General features: G+C 41.8%; 2 protein-coding genes across 3 annotated transcripts in view; one reads left to right on the forward strand and one right to left on the reverse strand.

Moving 5' to 3' along the window:
* The window catches only part of cog4 (component of oligomeric golgi complex 4), a 57564-nt gene extending 56151 nt beyond the window's left edge, over positions 1 to 1413 (forward strand). The window contains exon 19 of the mRNA XM_060838279.1: positions 117 to 1413. Within this exon, the coding sequence (XP_060694262.1) occupies positions 117 to 251 (135 nt within the window). The 3' untranslated portion in view covers positions 252 to 1413. The remainder of the gene's footprint in view (positions 1 to 116) is intronic.
* A 1236-nt stretch (positions 1414 to 2649) lies between these two features.
* Positions 2650 to 19374, reverse strand: part of LOC132824028 (L-fucose kinase) — a 363536-nt gene continuing 346811 nt past the window's right edge. For both annotated transcript variants that reach the window (XM_060838278.1, XM_060838277.1), the window contains 7 exons: positions 18259 to 18486; positions 16579 to 16722; positions 14180 to 14299; positions 10077 to 10264; positions 7886 to 7985; positions 5342 to 5565; positions 2650 to 3747 (listed from right to left, as the gene is read on the reverse strand). In XM_060838278.1, coding sequence (XP_060694261.1) covers positions 3664 to 3747; positions 5342 to 5565; positions 7886 to 7985; positions 10077 to 10264; positions 14180 to 14299; positions 16579 to 16722; positions 18259 to 18486 — 1088 coding nt within the window. In that variant the 3' untranslated portion in view covers positions 2650 to 3663. The remainder of the gene's footprint in view (positions 3748 to 5341; positions 5566 to 7885; positions 7986 to 10076; positions 10265 to 14179; positions 14300 to 16578; positions 16723 to 18258; positions 18487 to 19374) is intronic.

The following is a 19374-nucleotide window of genomic DNA, read 5'->3' on the forward strand; positions in this document are numbered from 1 at the left end:
TATAACTCTAACTCTACCAGGTTCAGGTTGGTGAATAATTCTGTTAAAATGTACTTCAATCTCTACATAACATGTGGCTTTGCACCTATATTTCTCATCACTTTTTGTTTCGACAGGTCACTGAGATTTTGGATTATTGGGGACAGAACTCTGGTCCATTGACCTGGCGTCTTACACCCGCTGAGGTGCGTCAGGTGCTTGCACTGCGGAATGACTTTCGTAGTGAGGACATCAAGAGGCTTCGCTTATAGCAGTTGTGCTTGGTCAATCTTCAGAGGATCAATTATTATGATTCCTCTTGGACAGCAAGATTTTGCATATTCAGACAGTGGGGCTTTGTCCAGCATTTAAAAAGTCTCATTGACTGGATGTGGTGTGCACCAGGAATGACTTGCATACGTTTTTGTTTTCCAAAGGGATTTTTGTGCATTAATTGACAGACTATCTGAGTACATCTGAGTGTTGGGGAGAGGTTCAGAACCATTCACATACTGGAATAAAGGGTAAAACTTCATTACCTTTGGACTGTGCTGTCATGTTGCAGGGAGATAGATTGTTTTCAGGATGTGATTTGCCAGACTTTTCAAGTGTAATCTATTTACTCTGTCCACTGAGGTAACGACAGAATAGGGACATTGCCCAATTTCACCCCTGATGTGCGGTGAGATGGTCTGATCTTGGTTGGCTAGACTGGCAGGGGTACTCTCACCCTGAGAGGTGAAGCAGTGGCCAATATCTGATTCCTGGATTTGGTTCTGCGAATAATTTTAATAAGTATGAAAAGGGGTACATCACCCGAAGCCTGGATTGGACGTGGCTACGGTAATCCCAGTGTTTAAATAGCCAGCTAAATATATAGCTAACACACCAGGGGAATACTGAAAGAATGTGTTGAGTGAGATATTAATTCAAGACACTGTGGCTGTTTGGTTGGACATATAAATCCTATAGTACTATTTTCCAGACCTTGAAGGTCATTTCTAGTATCCTATTCAAAGTTTCAGTAATCAGTGCTGTGGGAGCGTGGAGTGGAGTATTTGAGGTATGGAATTAATTCATTTTATGAATAACTGAGGCATGGAACTAGCAGGAAGACCTCCCTAGTACATGCTGCAAAGTGAATTGTTTGTTGGGCAAGGGGTTTTAAATTTTCACTTTTTCCTACATTTTCACAGCAGAGAATTGAATGGGTATTTATAATTTGTGTTGAAGTTGCCTAAATTAGTTCACCTTTGAGCCACAAAGAATGACTTGGATTTCTATGGTGGATTTTGTATTCTCCAGCTGTCCTGCATGCTTTCTAGGCAGTAAAATAGTTTTGAATTGCATTCTCTGGTACAATGTGGTAAACAAGGTGTCAACTGACACAGTAAAACAGACAACAAAGAAATAAATTGCCAGACCATCTCTTTTCTCACTGGGTTTTGTCTACATCTTATCATGCACCTAAATTTAGCTCTAATTATATCCAGCTATGATTTTACTGAACAAAACAGCAGGCTTGAGGGGCTGAATAGCCTTCTCCACCTGATTTGTAAGATTTTGTTTTCAAATCCTTCAATGCCTTTGCATCTTCATAGCTCTGTAACCTCCTCCAATTTTAATTGAGCAGTTATGTGGAAAGTAATATTTGTAACAGATATACCATTTTGCATACTGTCAGGGGTGGGGGGATCTGATAGCAGTAGAAGCCAAGTCTATGGTAATGTGTGGCTTTGATACCAGGTGGATGAGGAAGAATGATAGGGCTACAGTGATAAGGGATTCAAAAGAAATGGAACTGACAGGCATTTCTATAGCTGCAAGAGAGATTCCAGAATGGTATGGTGTCTCCTAATACCAGCATTACGGATGTCTTGGAGTGGCTGCAAGGTGTTCTGAAGGGGGAAAATAAAACTTAGATTAGATTAGACTAGACTTACAGTGTGGAAACAGGCCCTTCGGCCCAACAAGTCCACACCAACCCGCCGAAGCGCAACCCACCCATACCCCTACATTTACCCCTTACCTAACACTACAGGCAATTTTGCATGGCCAATTCACCTGACCCGCACATCTTTGGACTGTGGGATGACCAACAAGTTTTAAAAAAAAGTGTAAAGGCTTTGTGCCTTAATACATGGAACATCTGAAGCGAAGCGGTGCAAATAGATAAGTTATGAATATGGAGACATGGCTGCAGGGTTGACCAATGAAGTGAGGACTGCAGATGCTGGAGATCAGAACTGAAAATGTGTTGCTGGAAAAGCGCAGCAGGTCAGGCAGCATCCAAGGAGCAGGAGAATCGACGTTTTGGGCATGATCCCTTCTTCAGGAATTATCTATAACCTCCCAAACAGTAGTGGAGATATAAGTGAAGGCATTAAATAAGTCATCAGATATGGATGCAACTTTAAACTTACATATAGATGGATGAAACTAAACTAGGTGGTTAATAGATGGGGAAAAAAATATTCAGCTGTGTGGAAGTGCACTTCTGGATATATAAAAAATGTGAAACCAAACTATTGTGGAGGAGGATTTCCAGAAGTGTATATATGGTGGTTTTATAGATCAATACATTGAAGTAACCAGAGAACAGGCTATTTTAGACTTGGTACTATTGCAATGAAAAAGAATTAACTAATAATAATCTTTTTACACTGTGTACTTTGTGAAGAGTGATGCGTTCTTTATTAAGATGAGGTTGAAATAATTGTAGCTGAACCAAATGGATGTAAGGTACAAAGTGCCAAAGATGGATTAGAGGAATTGACTGATTTTTTTTTAAAATAACTGATGGATAAGCAATGGTTAATATTTAAAGAATATGTGAATGAATTACAACAATTATTCATTCCTGTCTCATGCAAAAATAAACTGAAAAGTTGGCTTAATCTAAGGGGGCTCCCTCCGTACTCCCTCATGCAGCTTGAGGATGAATTGTTGAATCAAAGCCTCACCTACCTGGTCTGATGAAAATTAATAATCCTATGACACTATTTACAACAGCAGTGAGTTCACCTAATGTCTTAACTAACGTTCTAACGCGACAGGAGCATCAACACCTGCAAGATTCTCTCTCAGCCACCTACCATCCTGACGTGGAAATACATTGCTGTTCCTAGAATTCCTTTACTAATAGCACTACACTATACAGACTGCAGTGGTACAGAAAACTAGCCCACCACCACCACCTTCTGCAAGTCAGCTGCTAACACTCTCAACCTATAATGTTGGTCCAGCCAGCAATGCCCAGATCGTTTAATGAATAATCCTTAATGATGAAAAATATAAATTCCCAATGAAAAGCAACTGATTGCTATCGTATCGTGGCACTTCATGAGTGTTTCAAAGTAATTCTGGAGTGTGAATTGAGTTATAAAACATTTATACCTCATCCAGCCAGTGGCAGTATCATTCTGAATTGTTGAGGATTTGCTTTCAGCTCATTACCAGTGCTTGTAGCATATACCAGAATGATTCTGACATTTTGGCTTCATAAAAATAAACTTTATCTTCAGAAAAGTTGATCCAATGATTTGAAATTCACTTAAATGTTATTACACCCAGTGATTTCTGTCTGTTTATCTATAATAGTCCACGTTTTGTGCGTTATGTTGGTTAAACCCAAAAATTATTTTGTAAGGCAGGAGATGGTGTGTTAGATAGTTCGTGTAGGATTCATTCTCCCCCAGCTCCACTCAAACGCACAGTGAGTCCAGTCTCATCTATTTCCACTGCATGGACACTGAAGTTTCCCAAACCCTGCAAGAAAGTCAGAATTGAGATCCGTTACAATTTTGTCCTATCCTCTCAATACCAGACTTAACAGCTTATGGGACAGACTCAGGTATCTGGAGAAGAGAGAATAGGGAACTTTGGCACAAACTCTGGTATTTCACTTTACAATCATAAATATTCACTGAGACCCTTCTTAACATCTATGACAATTAAACTGAGGGCAAGAGGAGATAGAGGAATTGTTAAATATCAAAAACTTGTCTTTGTGAAATTAACTATTGTCTTAGAAATTAGAAGGCAAGCATTCAAAGAGCTCATATTAAAAGGGAAGGGGAAGACCTCCCTCGAAATGACACGAGTTTCCAGAAAACCAAGAGTGAATCCAGAATTTTGGAGTCACGAGAGTTTCAACGAAAATGGAAAATGTTCTGTTAACGACACATGAAGATGCTTTCCCTGCAGTGACATCCCCAGCTCTATGTTTTGCTGGCAATGTGCATATGAAGTCCATAGGATCATGAGGAGGCTATTCAGCCTTTAAAGCATGTTTTGCCATTTGTTTTGATTATGAATGGTCTGCCTCTTAACTCATATATAGCCTTCCTTTCATAACCCTTAATACTATTTCCAAAAATAAATATCATTCCCAACTGACTGCCAGCCTCAATAGCTTCTTAAGGGAGTTTTATCCAGACTTCCGCTTTCTGATTATTACCACTGAACAGCCTAGCTCTAACATGAAGGTTCAACATGCCTTGATCTGGACCCACCCACCATGGAAGACAGTTTATCTACCAAATCAACCCTTTCAAGATCAAAAACATCACAATTTCATCATCTCTAAATTACCCCTCCATCTTCTATTCTCAAAGGAACACTAATCTAGATTAACTACCTATATCATAATTTAATGGAAATATTAGCATGCTGTCGTAAGTAAGTCTGTTGTTGCAGTGAAGCCCAACACTGGCTGGAGGAACACCACCTAATTTTCTGCCTAGGCACTATACGGACTCAACAATCAGTTCAACAATTTAAGAGCATTAACTTTTAACCCCTTTTGCCCACCTCCCTGCCAGTGATTTTATTTTGCCGAGGTATGCGCTTATCAAATCTGACAATTTTTTGGCTATCCACACCTATCATTAACACCTATTTTGTACCTCAACCTCCTTTATTACTACTAATTACTTGTCTTTTGCTGTCTGTTCCATTCCCTCCTCTCCCTTTGTCAACAACATAAACATAGTCATTTTCTAGCCCTGTTCAGTTTCAAAGACTACACAAAACACTAACTCTGCTTCTTTCCCCACGGCTGCTGCTAGACCTGCCGAGTCTGCAGCACGTTTTGGTTTTACTTGGACAATTATTGGAGCGAACAGAAGTCCTACTTCCCTGGAGTGATAGGTCTGACAGGGAAATCTCAAGAATGTGAAGATTTGATTTGGCTCACCTGACTATAAACAGTCAAATCAAAATTCCTGCAACTCCTAATACCAATAACATCCTGTAGTGATGTGTGACCGATTCTCAAATTAAGCAGTTTGATCTTTACGGGAGACAGGAATACCATGATGATGTACTGTGGGAGGGTCTCTGTAACAGCTAACCATCCTACCTTGCTTGTTCTCAGTATCCTCTCGATGGTGTCTTTCTGTTGAGGTTCCTTAGTCAGAAGGTAAAGGAAGCCTCCACCGCCTGCCCCAGCCAGGCTCTGCCCGTGTACGTGGGGCTGGAGGACAGTCATTATTTGTCGGACGGCAGAGGGCTCACACCCAGGAGCCATGCATTTCTTCTGCTGCCAGTAAGTGTTCAAACATTGGCCAATCCAGGGGAGGTCACCTGCCAAATACAACAGATTATCAGAAATGTACATGTTTCTCTCCCTCTTTCTACAGTCACATAAACAGTGAAAAGGGTATCAAAGGATGGTTGGGGCCTATTAGGGTCCAGAAAGGGGATTTCCGCTTGGAGGTAGGGGGCATGACAAGATACTAAATTAATACTTTTATCTGCCCTTACAAAGAAGATGATATTACCAATGTGGTAGTGACTGTGGAAGAGGATGTAGTTGACTAAAAATAGACAAGAAACATGTGACAGGCTTGCTTTGTTTAAGGTTGAAAAATCACTGGCACTGAAGAGGGTGCATTCAAAAGATTTCAAGAGATGTCTAGTTGTTTGCTCCTTCCCTCTTCCAATTCCCCATTCTCTCAAACATCACTTCCATCTCTCTACCGTTAGCTTGCACATTCCTTCTCTCGGTCACCTCACTCCATCCCACCCAGCTGTCCCTTCTCCCAGTCCCTGTTACTCACTGCTTGCTTGAAACAACCCTCTCCTACTTCCTTTCCTGCTTGACACTTTGCTCGCAGTCTCCCGCTCACTGTTCTATTCCTATCGCCATCTTCCCCTACCTCTGCATTATTTTTGGAGTTGGATTTCAAAATAGAGGCAGATGGACTTTGGTTAGTGAGGAGATTATTTAAGGAGATCAGAAACTCAATTTTGAACAGTGACCGAAGTACATCATTTCTAAGAAGCCAACTGTTTATTGAATCCCTGGAATGATAATGGATAAGATGTTTATACCGCTATGTTTATGACAGATAACATAAACATTAAGTTTAGATTTGACTTCAGGACTCAAGATTTTAGTTTAGAAGAATCTAGAGATCAGTTTAAAAGGTAGAATAAGTTTTCTCATAGCAGGGAGAGCAAGCTTTTCCAGTCAGTTCAGGGTAATTCATCACCTCAGCATAAGTAGTTTCTAGCTTCTAAGCCAGGAGAGTTTGAAAAGAAAACTTAAAGTTGTTAAAACTCAGATCAGGCTATCAGAATTGGTAAGAAGTTCATGTCAGTGGACTCCAACAGGAATCATCTTTAGGGACCAAGAGTAGGAAAGATTAAGAAAAATATAAAAAACTGCCATAGGAGTGATCTCTCTCTGGGATTGTGTTTCTGTTGAGAAACAGATTGAAACTTTGTATTGATGTTTGTGTTAAGATCCTTCCTACTGTCATATATATGGTATATATTTATTTATAGCTCTTTGATTTTTTTTTCTTTTTGCACAATAAAATTATGTTCTTTTGTTGAAGCACACGTGCAGTCTCGTGTGAATACGTTTCTGTGATTAACCACCATGGAACCCAAAAGCAAAAATTAAATACATGATCTATCAAGCTGGGCTTCATTCTGGAATCAGACTTGTCCAGTATTACTATCAGCTGGGATCATAACTCCTTCTCACCTCTTTCCTGACTTGTGCATTGCTTTCTTGTCCTACCTCTCAGTTTTCACTTCATCCAACCAACCCCCTCACAATCTCCCTACCCACTGCTTTCCAGGCCCCTCATTTACTGCTTTCCTCACTCCCCCTTCACTTTGTCCCACTGCTGTGTTTCTCACTGCTTCCACCTTGAAAATTAGGCAAAAAAACATGAAGAAGCTTAAACTAATTGTGATCATTACAGAAAACGTACTTGGAAAACTAACAAGGTTAACAGCTGGCAGGTCTCCTCAGCCTGAGTGCTTGTGGCCTAGGGTCTTAAAGGAAGTGATAGAGAGATAGTAGATGTACTGCTTGTAGTCTTCCATAATTCCCTAGGTTTTGGAAAGGTCTTAATGGATTGTAAAATCCATAAATGTAACATGTCAGTTCAAGAAAGAGGGAAACAGAAAGGAAACTATAGGCCAGTTAGCATAACATTGGGTAAATGCTAGAATCCATTGTTAAGAGGAGGCAGTGTGCAGGGCACTTTGTTTACTTTCCTTGACTGAAAAACATTACACATAGTTTTGTGAAAAGGAATTCGGACAGCATCGATGGATTAATCCTGGGTAAAGCCATGGTGCACTCACGGTGAAAACCAAATGACCAGAATGGAAAACGGTACTGGGTCGCCACCTGATCACCTATGGCTGTGTGTGGAAGCAGGTCAACACACAAGACAGGCTCTTGCCTCTCTTTCTCTAACCCAGTCCAAGTCAGAGGCTAAATCTGGGGATCAGCTGGTCAATGTAACTTACTATCAATATGGAATCTGGCTTTATCTGGAATCTTATTTGGAGCGTTCTGATCGCTAAGACACTAGCAAGTGTGCCTTCCACTGTTTGATTCTGTGATAGTGCTGATGGCAGGTCCAGCAGTTTTGCTTACCTTTGATAAAAGCTTGAGCACATTCCTCTGCATTCCTGATCAGCGCATCCGCATTCTCCACAATACTGGGCACTCTGGCATACCAACTCCTCAGTACATCCTGCAAAACAACCAAAACAAATCTCAAAAACTGGGATTAAAACTACTTCCGTACTCTAAACTTCCCTCAGACAAGGGTCCTGAAGAAGGGCTACACCCGAAACGTTGACTTCTGCACTTCCTGATGCTGCCTAGCTTGCTGTGTTCTTCTAGCCTTCTGCCAGTCAACTTTGGATTCCTGCATCTGCAGTTTTTATGTCTCCAGAGATGCGTCCAGCTGTCCAGTCTGCCCGCTTTCCAACTACTACAGTCTAAGAAAAGCGCTTCAGTAGAACTTCTTAAAAATGTCTTTTTTATTCATGAGCTATGGCTGAGGCAGGCAAGTCAGAATTTCCTGCACAGTAAACCTTTTATTATCTGGCACAATAGGACCAGGAGTGGACCAAAAGGTCCTATAATTAAAATAAAACACACACTAAGTCATAGAAACATAATGCAGGGGGTACACACATTATTGTTATATTTTATTTACAGTATTAATCACTCTAATAACAATGTAACTTTGAATTTAATAAAAACTTAATCAGACGAGAGCCCTCTCACATTCTCAACTGACTACTCGTAGATTGTGGTATTTGAGGAGAAGTTGACTTGAGATTGCACACATTATTTTGTGTGGCTATTCAATTGGAACATACGTATATTTACCTTGAGGTAAATCAATTTGAAAAACTATAGTAAATGGATAGGATAATACAGTAAAGTTCACAGTATTTGAGTTATATATTTTTTGCTGGTTTAACAAGAGTGACAGTTTATAAGGTGCCAGACAAAACAATGTTTGCTGTATACCTTGAGAAGGTGGTGATGAGCTGCTGCTGCCTTGATTTACTACATTCTTTACAGTGCAAAGGCACCCACAGCACTGTTAGATAGGGAGTTCCAGGTTTTTGAGCCTTTGACAGTGAAGGAACAGTAATATTATTCCAAGTCAGCAGAGTGGCTTGGAGGGGAATTGGTAGTTGATATTTCCATGCATCTGCTGTCCTTGTCCTTCTAGGTGGTAAAGATCTCAGAAGATGCTGTCTGATAAGCCTTGGATCTTGTAGATAGTACACAATGCTCCATAGTGGTGATGTCAGAGGGCATACCAATCAAATGGACAGCTTTGCTTTGGATGATAGCAGGCTTCACTCAGGCAGGGAAGTGGAGAGGCTTCCATCACACTCCTGGATCGTGCGTTGCTAATCTTGCACAGGCTTGGGGATTCAAGAGGTGAATTACTTACTTCAGAATGCCCTGCCTCTAACCTGACTCCAAGCAGGTGAAAGTGTTGCCCCAGATTCTTGTTAACTCCAGTTTTGCCTGGGCTTTATGAGCCACACATGATCCAAACATAGCCTTGATGTTGAGGGTGGTCACTCTCCCCTCACCTCTGAAATTCAGTTCCTTTGTCCATATTTAAACCAAGACTATCATGAGATCTGTAACCAAATAATCTTGGTGGACGCCAAACTGAGCATCTGTGAGCAAGTTATTGCTGAGTAAATGGTCCTTTAATTAGTCTGAGGTAGGATTTCTATTGGTCTCCAGCAGGAAACGCTGTCAAACCATTGGAGGCCAGCACCTCTACCTCCGACAGTGTCATTACAGTGGTGACTACCACTCTGATGTCAAACAGGCTAAGGAACTGGCGTTGAGTGATGGACCCAATGTTCAGCTAATCCTGAGATCTTGCTTGCCCAGACTAACAGGCTGCAGAGATCACATTAGGAGATGTGGAGAGGTAAACCTATTCAGAGACCCATCCCAAATGACCTCAGAAGCGAGCAAAGAGCCCTCCTCCCATCCCTTTTTATTGGACAGTTGCCTGTAGGGTTGTGCATGTGACACTTTTGCTGCCCATAAGATCAGAGGCACAAATTGCCCACCCAATTGGATTATGTGGAAATGATCACCCATCACCTCCCCAGCCACTCTCAGAATCGTGGTGAGCATGGTCAGACCAGAGCCAATGCCAGGCACTGTGTAACATTTCAGTTGAGAGTTCCCTGAGGGCAGTGGGTATGGTGGTAGATTTGTGACACTGGGATATTTGAGTCCTGACACTGTGACTACTGCTGGAGTTTGTTATGTGATGAGTGAATTGAACCTGTAGAAGATTGCGTGCGAGTCTCGTCTTCCCCGTGTACACCAGCAGCAAGTGGTTATTCAGAGTCTTCACGAAGGCGTCAGTCACTGCAATGCGCTCAACATCTACTCGCAGCGGCAACTGGGACTTGGACCGACCAATCTTGATACCAGGCACTAGACCTCCGACTTGGTCCTGCCAGCCTCCACCTAGAAAAGGAAGGAATGTTAATAAGGAGAAAGAAAGACATGCTTTCACAGGACAGCCCAAAGCTACATTTTTGAAGTGGAAACACAGAGGCTAATTTGCACCCTGAGAATGGAACGTATAGAACAGGAACAGTTGTTGAGACATCCATGACTCAGCAGCTCTCGAGGGGATGTTTCAGACTAGATTGGCAAAAGTGAAGAATTATAATCTCATGTGAAGTTTAATGAGATTTGATGAGACCCACTGGGTCATTAATGTCTGGGGAGTTGCCCAGGACTTCGTTGGTTGCCCTTTGTGGGGTGTTGATCTTGTGTAACGATAGCACAGTAATACAATCTACAATACATGAGCCACTTATTTCTAACAGCCAGAATTAACATGAGGTAAGCTGCACGTGTATTATAGATTATATCACTGTTCCAGCCCTGCAAAAGAAAGTTCATTCTTGTTTGTTTAGAAGTGTGGAATCTTGTGTCTTAATAAATCTCCCAGAACTCTCATCTTATTGACTTCAGAAATAAAAACTGCTGGTCCCCAGGCAGATAAGAACTCAAAGTGGTAGCCTGGTACAGAATTATAAAATAATTTCACAATAATACACACCAGAAACTCTGTGTTTTGTGGCAGTGGCTAATCTCATCTGCGTAGCTTGATAATTGAAGGTCGTTGGCTTCATGTCTATTTTCTACTTATATAGTTGGGCTCTGCTCAGAACATAAAAAACACAATTGTCCTCAGCAGCCCTGAGTTAGAATGGGATGAGGTTTGCTACCTAATGACTCTTGCTGCGAGTACTCATTCATGGACCATTGGAAAGAATTATATGTCAAGAAGAATACGATTGCACAGGCTAACTATTGGTTGATCCTGGAATGAAGGGCTTGTCACATGAGGAGCGATTGAGGACTCTCAGTCTGTACTCAAAGGAGTTTAGCAGGATGAGGGAGTATCTGATTGAAACTTAGAAATACTGAGTGCCTGGACAGAGTGGATATGGAGAAGATGTTTCCATGAGTAGGAGAGACTAGGGCCCAAGGGCACAGCTCCGGAATGAATTGAGATGAGGCAGAATCTCTTCAGCCAGAGGGTGGTTAATCTATGGAACTCATTGCCGCAGAGGGCTGTACAGGCCAAGACATTGAGTATATTTAAGACAAAGATAGATAGGTTATTTAATAGTAAGGGAGAATGCAGGAGAATGGGGTTGAGTGACATATCAGCCATGATCGAATGGCAGAGCAGACCTCCTGGGCCAAAATGGCCTAATTCTGCTCCTATGTCTTTGGTCTCATGGAGACTGTTCCAGTTCTTGGTATTTGTACTGCCTCTTTGATCATTTTAACTCAGTGCCAATCCCCTGCCTTTTCCCCCACACGTTGTTTGTATTTAAACAAGTATTCAACACCTTCTTGAATTGATCAATTGAATCTGTCTCCACCACTCTCCATGGTGCATCCTGTATCCTAAGAACTCGCTGAGTGAATCAGCACTTTTCCCTCATCCTGAATTTACTTCTTTAGCAAAATACTTTAGAACTGTGGCCTCTGGTTCTCAACCTGTTTTTAAGCAAGAACATGTTGTCCAGACCCCCTTGTGATTTTGAAAATCTCTATCAAATCTCCCTTCTTCTGTCCCAGGAACAGTCCCAACTTAGAACATAGAACAGTACAGCACAGAACAGGCCCTTCAGCCCATGATGTTGTGCCAACTATTGATCCTCATGTAAGGTAAACCTAATGTACGAACCCTCAAATTCCTGTGACCATATGCATGTCCAGCAGTCTCTTAAATATCCTCAATGAATCGCTTCCACAACTGCTGCTGGCAACGCATTCCATGCTCTCACAACTCTCTACGTAAAGATCCCGCCGCTGACATCCCCTCTATACATTCCGCCAAACAGCTTAAAACTATGACCCCTCATGTTAACAATTTCTGCCCTGGGAAAATGTCTCTGGCTATCAACTCTATCTATGCCTCTCATTATCTTGTACACCTCAATTAGGTCCCTCTCTTCCTTTTTTCCAATGAAAAAAGTCCAAACTTCTCCAAAAAACTTCTCCTAACCTTCCTCATTACTGAATGGTTCATCCCTGGAACTGTTTTTGTAAACCTCTTCTCCATTATCTCCAATGTATTCACATCCTTCCTATAATTTGGTGTCCAGAAATATATACAACTCCCCAGCTGAGATCTCACCAGTGTTTTATATAAATTTATCATTATCTTGTAATCTCAGTCCCTAATTATGATTTCTATTGTATGATTTATTCACAGCTCTCTCCACTTGTCCTGCCATTTTTAATGATTTATGTGCATATACATCTCTCTGCTTCTGCCTTTAGAATAATACTCTCTTTTATACTGTCACTTCCTGTTGTTTGTCTCAAAGTGTATCATCTCTAACTTCTCAGCATTCATATTCATCTGCCACCTATCTGCCCAATTCACCGACTTGACTATGTCCTTTTGAAGTTCTGCACTGTCCTCCTCACAGTTTACAATTCTCCCAAGTTTTGTGCTGTCCACAAATGTTGAAATCATCCCCTGCACACCATAATCTTCATCATTTATATATCAGGGAAAGAAAGAGTTGTGGGGAACTCCACAAACATTTCTCCAGCCCAAAAAAACCCCTTAACTATTAATCTCTGTTTCCCATCCCTCAGTTAATTTTCTACCCATGCTGCAACTGTCCTTTTTAATTCCATAACCAATAACTTTCCTCATAAGTTCATTGTATGGCACTGTATCGAACATCTTTTAAAAGTTCACATATACTACATTATCAAAGTCTCCCCTATCAATGCTCTGTCACTCTTCAAAAGAAGTTAAGACATGATTTTCCCTTAAAATACCCAAGCCAACAATTCTGAATCAACACACATTCTTCCACAAACTATCAATTCTATCTTGAATAATTGTTCCTAGAAGCTTCCCAAAGTTAAACCGATTGAGCTGTTTTTGCTGCTACATCATCCAATTCTATCTCTGCCTGATCTAATGTGCGCTCAAACCATCATTGATGTGCGTGGTTCTTCCAGACCTGACAATCCTAAAGCACTCTGGCTGCCCTCCCACCCCCTACTCTCTGTAAACAGGACAGCGTCCAGAACCCTGATGCCTGTGTCTTTCCTTACATCAGGTTCCATTCACCCATCAACCCTGTGCTTGCTAACCTCCACTTGCTCCTGGATTAAACAATCCATTGATATTAAAATTCTCAGCCTTAGCTTTAAATTCCTTCATTACCTTATGATTCCCTATCATTGTAATCACTCCCAGCCCCACAACCCTCTGAGATAATAGTGCTTCCCTAATTTTGGGGGAGCGTGCTGGATTTTAATCCTGATACCATTGTTGCCTGTGCGTTTAGCTTCCTGGTCCCTGAACTCTGGAATTCCCTTCCTCCATCTCTTTCCTTCTATACAACCTTCTTAAAACCTAACTCTTTAACTGAGTTTCACATCATGAGCCCTAATGTCTTTTTACGTGGCTCAGTGGCAAATTTTTCTTTAATCTGCTCATGTAAAGCTTCATGGGTTGTCTGATTTTATCTGTATAGTGTGTTGGATCTAAAGTGTTGCTGTTTTAGATGTAAATCAGCCTAGTTAAATACTGTAACTCTCAAGGATCACACAAGGATGTTCAGGGAGACCAGCACAGCGATTTTCAATAAACCTCAATTACACTGACCCACCTACTTACCATTCCCCTCAATCCCATTCTACCTCAAAAATCCCTTATAAACTTCTTCTCCAAGCTAATTGTTTCACAAATCTCTCTGTGAATATGTTCTTCAAATTCTCTTCCTGCTTCTAATTGTCAACTTATCTCTCCTGGAATTGAATTTCTTCACCACATTAACCCAGATCAATTCCCTCGATAACTTGGAGATCAGGGATAGTCCGTACCTGTTGTCAGCATCTGCTCCAGGTGAAGAACGGCATGGATGAGGGACGAGGTGTTGCAGGTTTTCCCAGCAGCTGTGATCAGAGCTGCCATCACTGCCCCTGCAAGGATACTGCTTGTACCTAAAAACACAAGAAACAGTACACAACCCAGAACTTCACTGTTCCACTTTTACATTTTACAGGCTTCACCCGTCTGTCATACTGTTTTTTGTGTTTGTAACTCACAACTGATATCATAGAATTCCTACAGTGTGGAAACAGGCCCTTTGGCCCAACAAGTCCACAATGACTCTCTGAAGAGTAATCCACCCATTCCCCTACCCTATATTTACCCCTGACTAATGCACCTAACCTACACATCCCTGAACACTTATGGACAATTTAGCATCACCAATTCACCTGACGTGCACATCTTGTGGGAAGAAACCGGAGCACCTGGAGGAAACCCACGTAGACACAGGGAGAATGTGCAAATTCCACACCGACAGTTGCTCGAACTGGAATCGAACCAGAGTCCCTGGCACTGTGAGGCAGCAGTGCTAACCACTGAGCTACTCTGCCGCACGATATACATTACAATTACTCATAGCCTCTAGATAAAACCTTAGGGTTGTGCCAAGTCAAGCGATGTCAATGGGGTCAGTGGTGAAAAAGCATTGATGTATTTAGAGGACAGCAATTGATGAAGTGCAAAATCAGTCTAAGTTTGTACACTTATCAGATGCATGAGAGAGAATGTACCCATGAGCTTCCATATACAACATTTGTGTGTGCATGCATATAATGGTGCAAATGGGAGTGCGAATGTTGAGTGTGTGAATGACAGTGTGAGAGGGACATATTTTAATCAATGCAGGGAAAGTGGAAAGTTACCGTTGCCTCAGGAAGTTCAGGAGTTGATAAAATGAATGAGAAAGGTCATTTTTGAAAACATCCAAAAGTAAGGTCACGGGGAAACATAAATTCATGAAGACATTCCGTGAGCCGTGCACATGGAATGGCAGCACGGTATTATGGAGGACTGGATAAGTATTTGCAAGGCTGAGGACTTTGTGGATAGCACATACAGAGAGGTGCCCACACTGCAGGTAAAGAGTGCACAGGCAGAAAGGGAATGGGTGAGAGTTTGAGTCTCTTGGGTTCATTATCCACAAGATTTTCCATTTTGGATGCTGCTGGCCGAAATTATTTCTCAGCAACAGCTAGGTTTGTGGTATCATGAATCAAAAAATCCCTACAATGCAGAAGGAGACTATTCACCCATCACATCTGCTCTGACCCTCTAAAAAGCAATGCATCCAGACCCAACACCCCACGCTGTATTTACCATGGCTTATCCACTTAACCTGCATATTTCTGGACACTATGGGCAAGTTGCCGTGGCCAAGTCATCTAATCTGCACATTTGGACTAAGGGAGGAGACCAGAGCACCCGGCTGTGGGGGGGAATCAACAGAGGTCGTGATTCATATTGGTACTAAAAAAATACATTTAAAAAAAGCCATGAGCTACTGCAAGCAGGCTAAAGGCAACTAGAAATTAACTGTAAAAGCAAATGTGGAAGGCAAAGGATACAGGGGCCTGTGGTAAATAGGGCCATAGCACAAAAAAAGTGTAAAAATGTTAAATGACAAATCTAAATGTACTGTATGTGAATGCACAGAGGGCTCTAAATTAGGTGGATGAATCAACAGTGCAAGTAGATGTAGATGGATATGATATGATTGTGATTATAGAGGGATGTCTACAGGTGACCAAGGCTGAGAACTGAAAGAGTGTTCAAATTGCAGAGGGACAGGAGAAAGAAAAGGAAGGTGGGGTGGCCTTGTTAGTAAAAGACGAAATCAGTGCAATAAGAAAGGATGGTGCCTTAGAAAATCTTGTTGGGTAATCAATCTGGGTGGAACTATGGAGCAGCAAGTGGTGAAAAACATTCGTGGGAGTTGTCAATTGGCCTCCAAACAGTAGGGGCCAGGTAGAGGACGACATTCAAAAGGAAATTAAGATATGTTTACAACAAAGATGTAGTTGTATGGGTTCATGGGTGACTTTATTCTACAGGTAGATTAGGCAACGTACATTTGCAAGAAGGAGGCGGATGAATTCCAAGGGTATGCACAAGATAGATTTTAGACCCGTTCATTGAGACATCAACCAGGGAATAAGATTTCCAATATTCAGTAGAATGCATTGAGAAAGGGTTAATTAGTAACCTTGATGTGGGGATTCTTTAAGGAAAAGTGACCATTCCTGGTAGGCTTCTTTATTGGGATGGAAAGCAATGTGGTCCTGTACAAAACTAGTATTCTAAATCTAAATAAAGGATTGCAAATGGTGAAATAAAAGGGTCTCTTGACACCAGATACTGCTACTCAAACGTTTATTTCATGGTTACTCACCGAGGCCAGATCCGTGTGGCAGATTGGACCAAGTGTGAAGCTCAAAGCCACTACCAAACCCCGACATTAACTGATCCTGCAGCAACACCTGCGAAGGGTAGCGTATAATTTCTGTGCAGATAAAGGCTGCTTTCAACAAGGCACCTGTCAATAAATAGAACACTTGTTGAAGAACAGAACACAACACAATGTCATCAGACAGAGATGTAAAAGAGATGGGTTTTATTCTGTAGATGAAGGCCGGAGGAGCAAATATAAAAGAGGGAAGATGCGGGGTTAGACAGCGAAGGAGATTAGAGATTACAGGAGAATAAAATGACAGGTAATGGTTGTAGAGAAGCGAGAGTGGTCCGGAGAGGTATAAATGGCAAAATATATGTCAGCTCTACTGAAATCAACAGCAGGGAAACCACATATGCATGTGAGTGGGTAGCTGGGAGAGGGAAAGACAAAGTATGGAATACAGGGAAACAAAATGGAGGACACAGTTGATGGTGCTGAAGTTGGTAAAGTCAATGTTTAATCCAAAATAGTGTAATGCAGCTGTGAGTCACAATTAAGGTATTTAAAAAGGCATTCAGCCTTTATTTTGCACTGTAATAAAACATTATGAATGGTACAGGGACTAGGGGCCTGGCAACACATTAGAGGCGGCTTCATGGTGGGAGGTCACAGTGCCTTTGTCAGATTTTGCACACACTCTTGTATAAAGGAGCAGGAAGGTTGAGCATGGCTCATTCCGAGCCAAATGCAACAATCTGGGAGGCATTTCCCTGTGGAATAATGTCCCTGACAGCTCTGGCCTATTGCTTTGCATGCCATTTAGACCATTAGGTTAGTGGCTTCATTTTATGGTTCTCTCTTGCTCTCTGTGAGTCCGAGCAGCTCACATCTTCTGACCTGCCAACTGGCCCTCCCTACGGCTCCTTGTCTTGGTCCTCTCACATCAAACCTTCCTCCAACAGTCCTTATTGGATGACACTAGTGAAGGCAACCTAACTGTGAAATTAAGGCAACAGACATTGACAAAACACAGAGGCTCGGAATCCTGAAGTAGTCCCAGTGTCAGTTTTCCAACACCAGCAGGGAAATTCAGCCCTGTGTGTCCATAACCGTGTGGTTACAGGAGACATCAGAACCGAGCCTGACCCTATCCTCCTCTGATGCACAGAACTATAGTTAGCGACCAACAGCAGAAATCTGAAGTGATTCCCAATTAGAGCGACTGGATAACTATTTCATCCAGAAAAACCGTACACACAGCCTACATATGAAAAGAATAAATTCAAAATTAAGCTAGGGAAACAATAATTCATTGAGTGTTCAGTTAATGGAACAGGCTCTCTTGGATGACAGTGAAAGCAATTGATTTTGATCATTGGTCAAAACTGGAATAATTCAGACATGAGGGATGGGAAGTGTAACATAGTTGCAATGAAGAGATTAATTTGGACCTATGCTCCCAGATGAATCAACCGGGGTTGACTATATCATATGTTTAAGATCATTGCAGATTAACTGAGGATGGCAGAATGGGAATGAGATGGACAACGTATTTTTTTATCCAGACATATCTCCTTTTTAAATCTTAGGCTGGTTTATAATGTACTTCCTACCATCTTGGCAACTCAGAATGGAGAGTACAGGCAGCCTGTCTACCAGCCTTTCTGTCGAAGATACCTGGTGCACGTGGCTGAGAGTAGTCCCGCAGATCCTCCAGAGTCCGACACACTATCTCCATGCTCATTCCTGTCTCTTTGCTTCCACTGTTCAGGACTAAGTGCAGCTTGGGCTCTGCTATGCGACGCACTTTTGCACCAACTGGTTTGCACTTGTCCACTAGAACGGCGATATCCAGCACCACTCCTCCATGCTCATATGTTATCGGAGGTGTGTCACTCCAGCCACCTGTGGGAAGGGGTTACATATCTTAGACTTGGGCATTGAGTTAGTGTTTGGATTACAGGGAGGCAAAGGGTAAAAATTACAAAAAGTTTAGAACAGATCTCTACAACTCACTCTCCCAGATCAGACAACAACATATGCAGATGTAAGAGAGAAAGCTACACCACAAGCAGGAGGCCACTTTTAACAAGTTCACAGAGAGATCGACAACATCGGAGCCTCCGCTGCAACTTGTGCTCCTTACAGGTGTAGTTCCCGACAGTGAGAGTGAATTTAACACTTACTCACTCCTCTGAACCCTTCAATTCCTTTAGTTTCATCCATTGGTCCATTTTACTGCAGAACCTTCATAGCTTCCACTTCAACCATTGATTTGATTGAATTCCACAGCCTCACTGAACACAGACTGCAGCTCACCACCACTTTCTCAAGGGCAATAAATGGTCAGCCAGCAATGTCCACATCACACGAGTGAATTTTTTAAAAATCACTACCTTGTGCGCAAAGAAGTTCCTCTTGCCCTCTGATCTGAATCACCTAACATTCAATCTTGTACTTCATTTCTCATTTTTGACTCTTTATCCACGGGGCGCTGTTTGCTTCAGTGATCTGTCCAATAATCAGTATTCTTACAAATAAATGGTCATCTTTTTATCTGTATTTCTTCATATCTGGTAGAACGAATATTTGTAGACTCTTTAATGCCTTGTACAGCACATAATGTATGTTTTCATCATTCCCACCCTCATATTCAAATCTGTCCACAGCCTAACCACTCCCCATTTCTGCAAACTCCTCAAGCCTCTGGAATCTCCATACTCCTCCAGTTCTTGCCCATTGAGCATCCGACTTCCATTGCTCCACAACTACTGGCTGTGCCTTTACTTCCTA

The sequence above is a fragment of the Hemiscyllium ocellatum genome, chromosome 17 (genome assembly GCF_020745735.1).
Source record: "Hemiscyllium ocellatum isolate sHemOce1 chromosome 17, sHemOce1.pat.X.cur, whole genome shotgun sequence".
NCBI classification, from domain to species: domain Eukaryota; kingdom Metazoa; phylum Chordata; class Chondrichthyes; order Orectolobiformes; family Hemiscylliidae; genus Hemiscyllium; species Hemiscyllium ocellatum.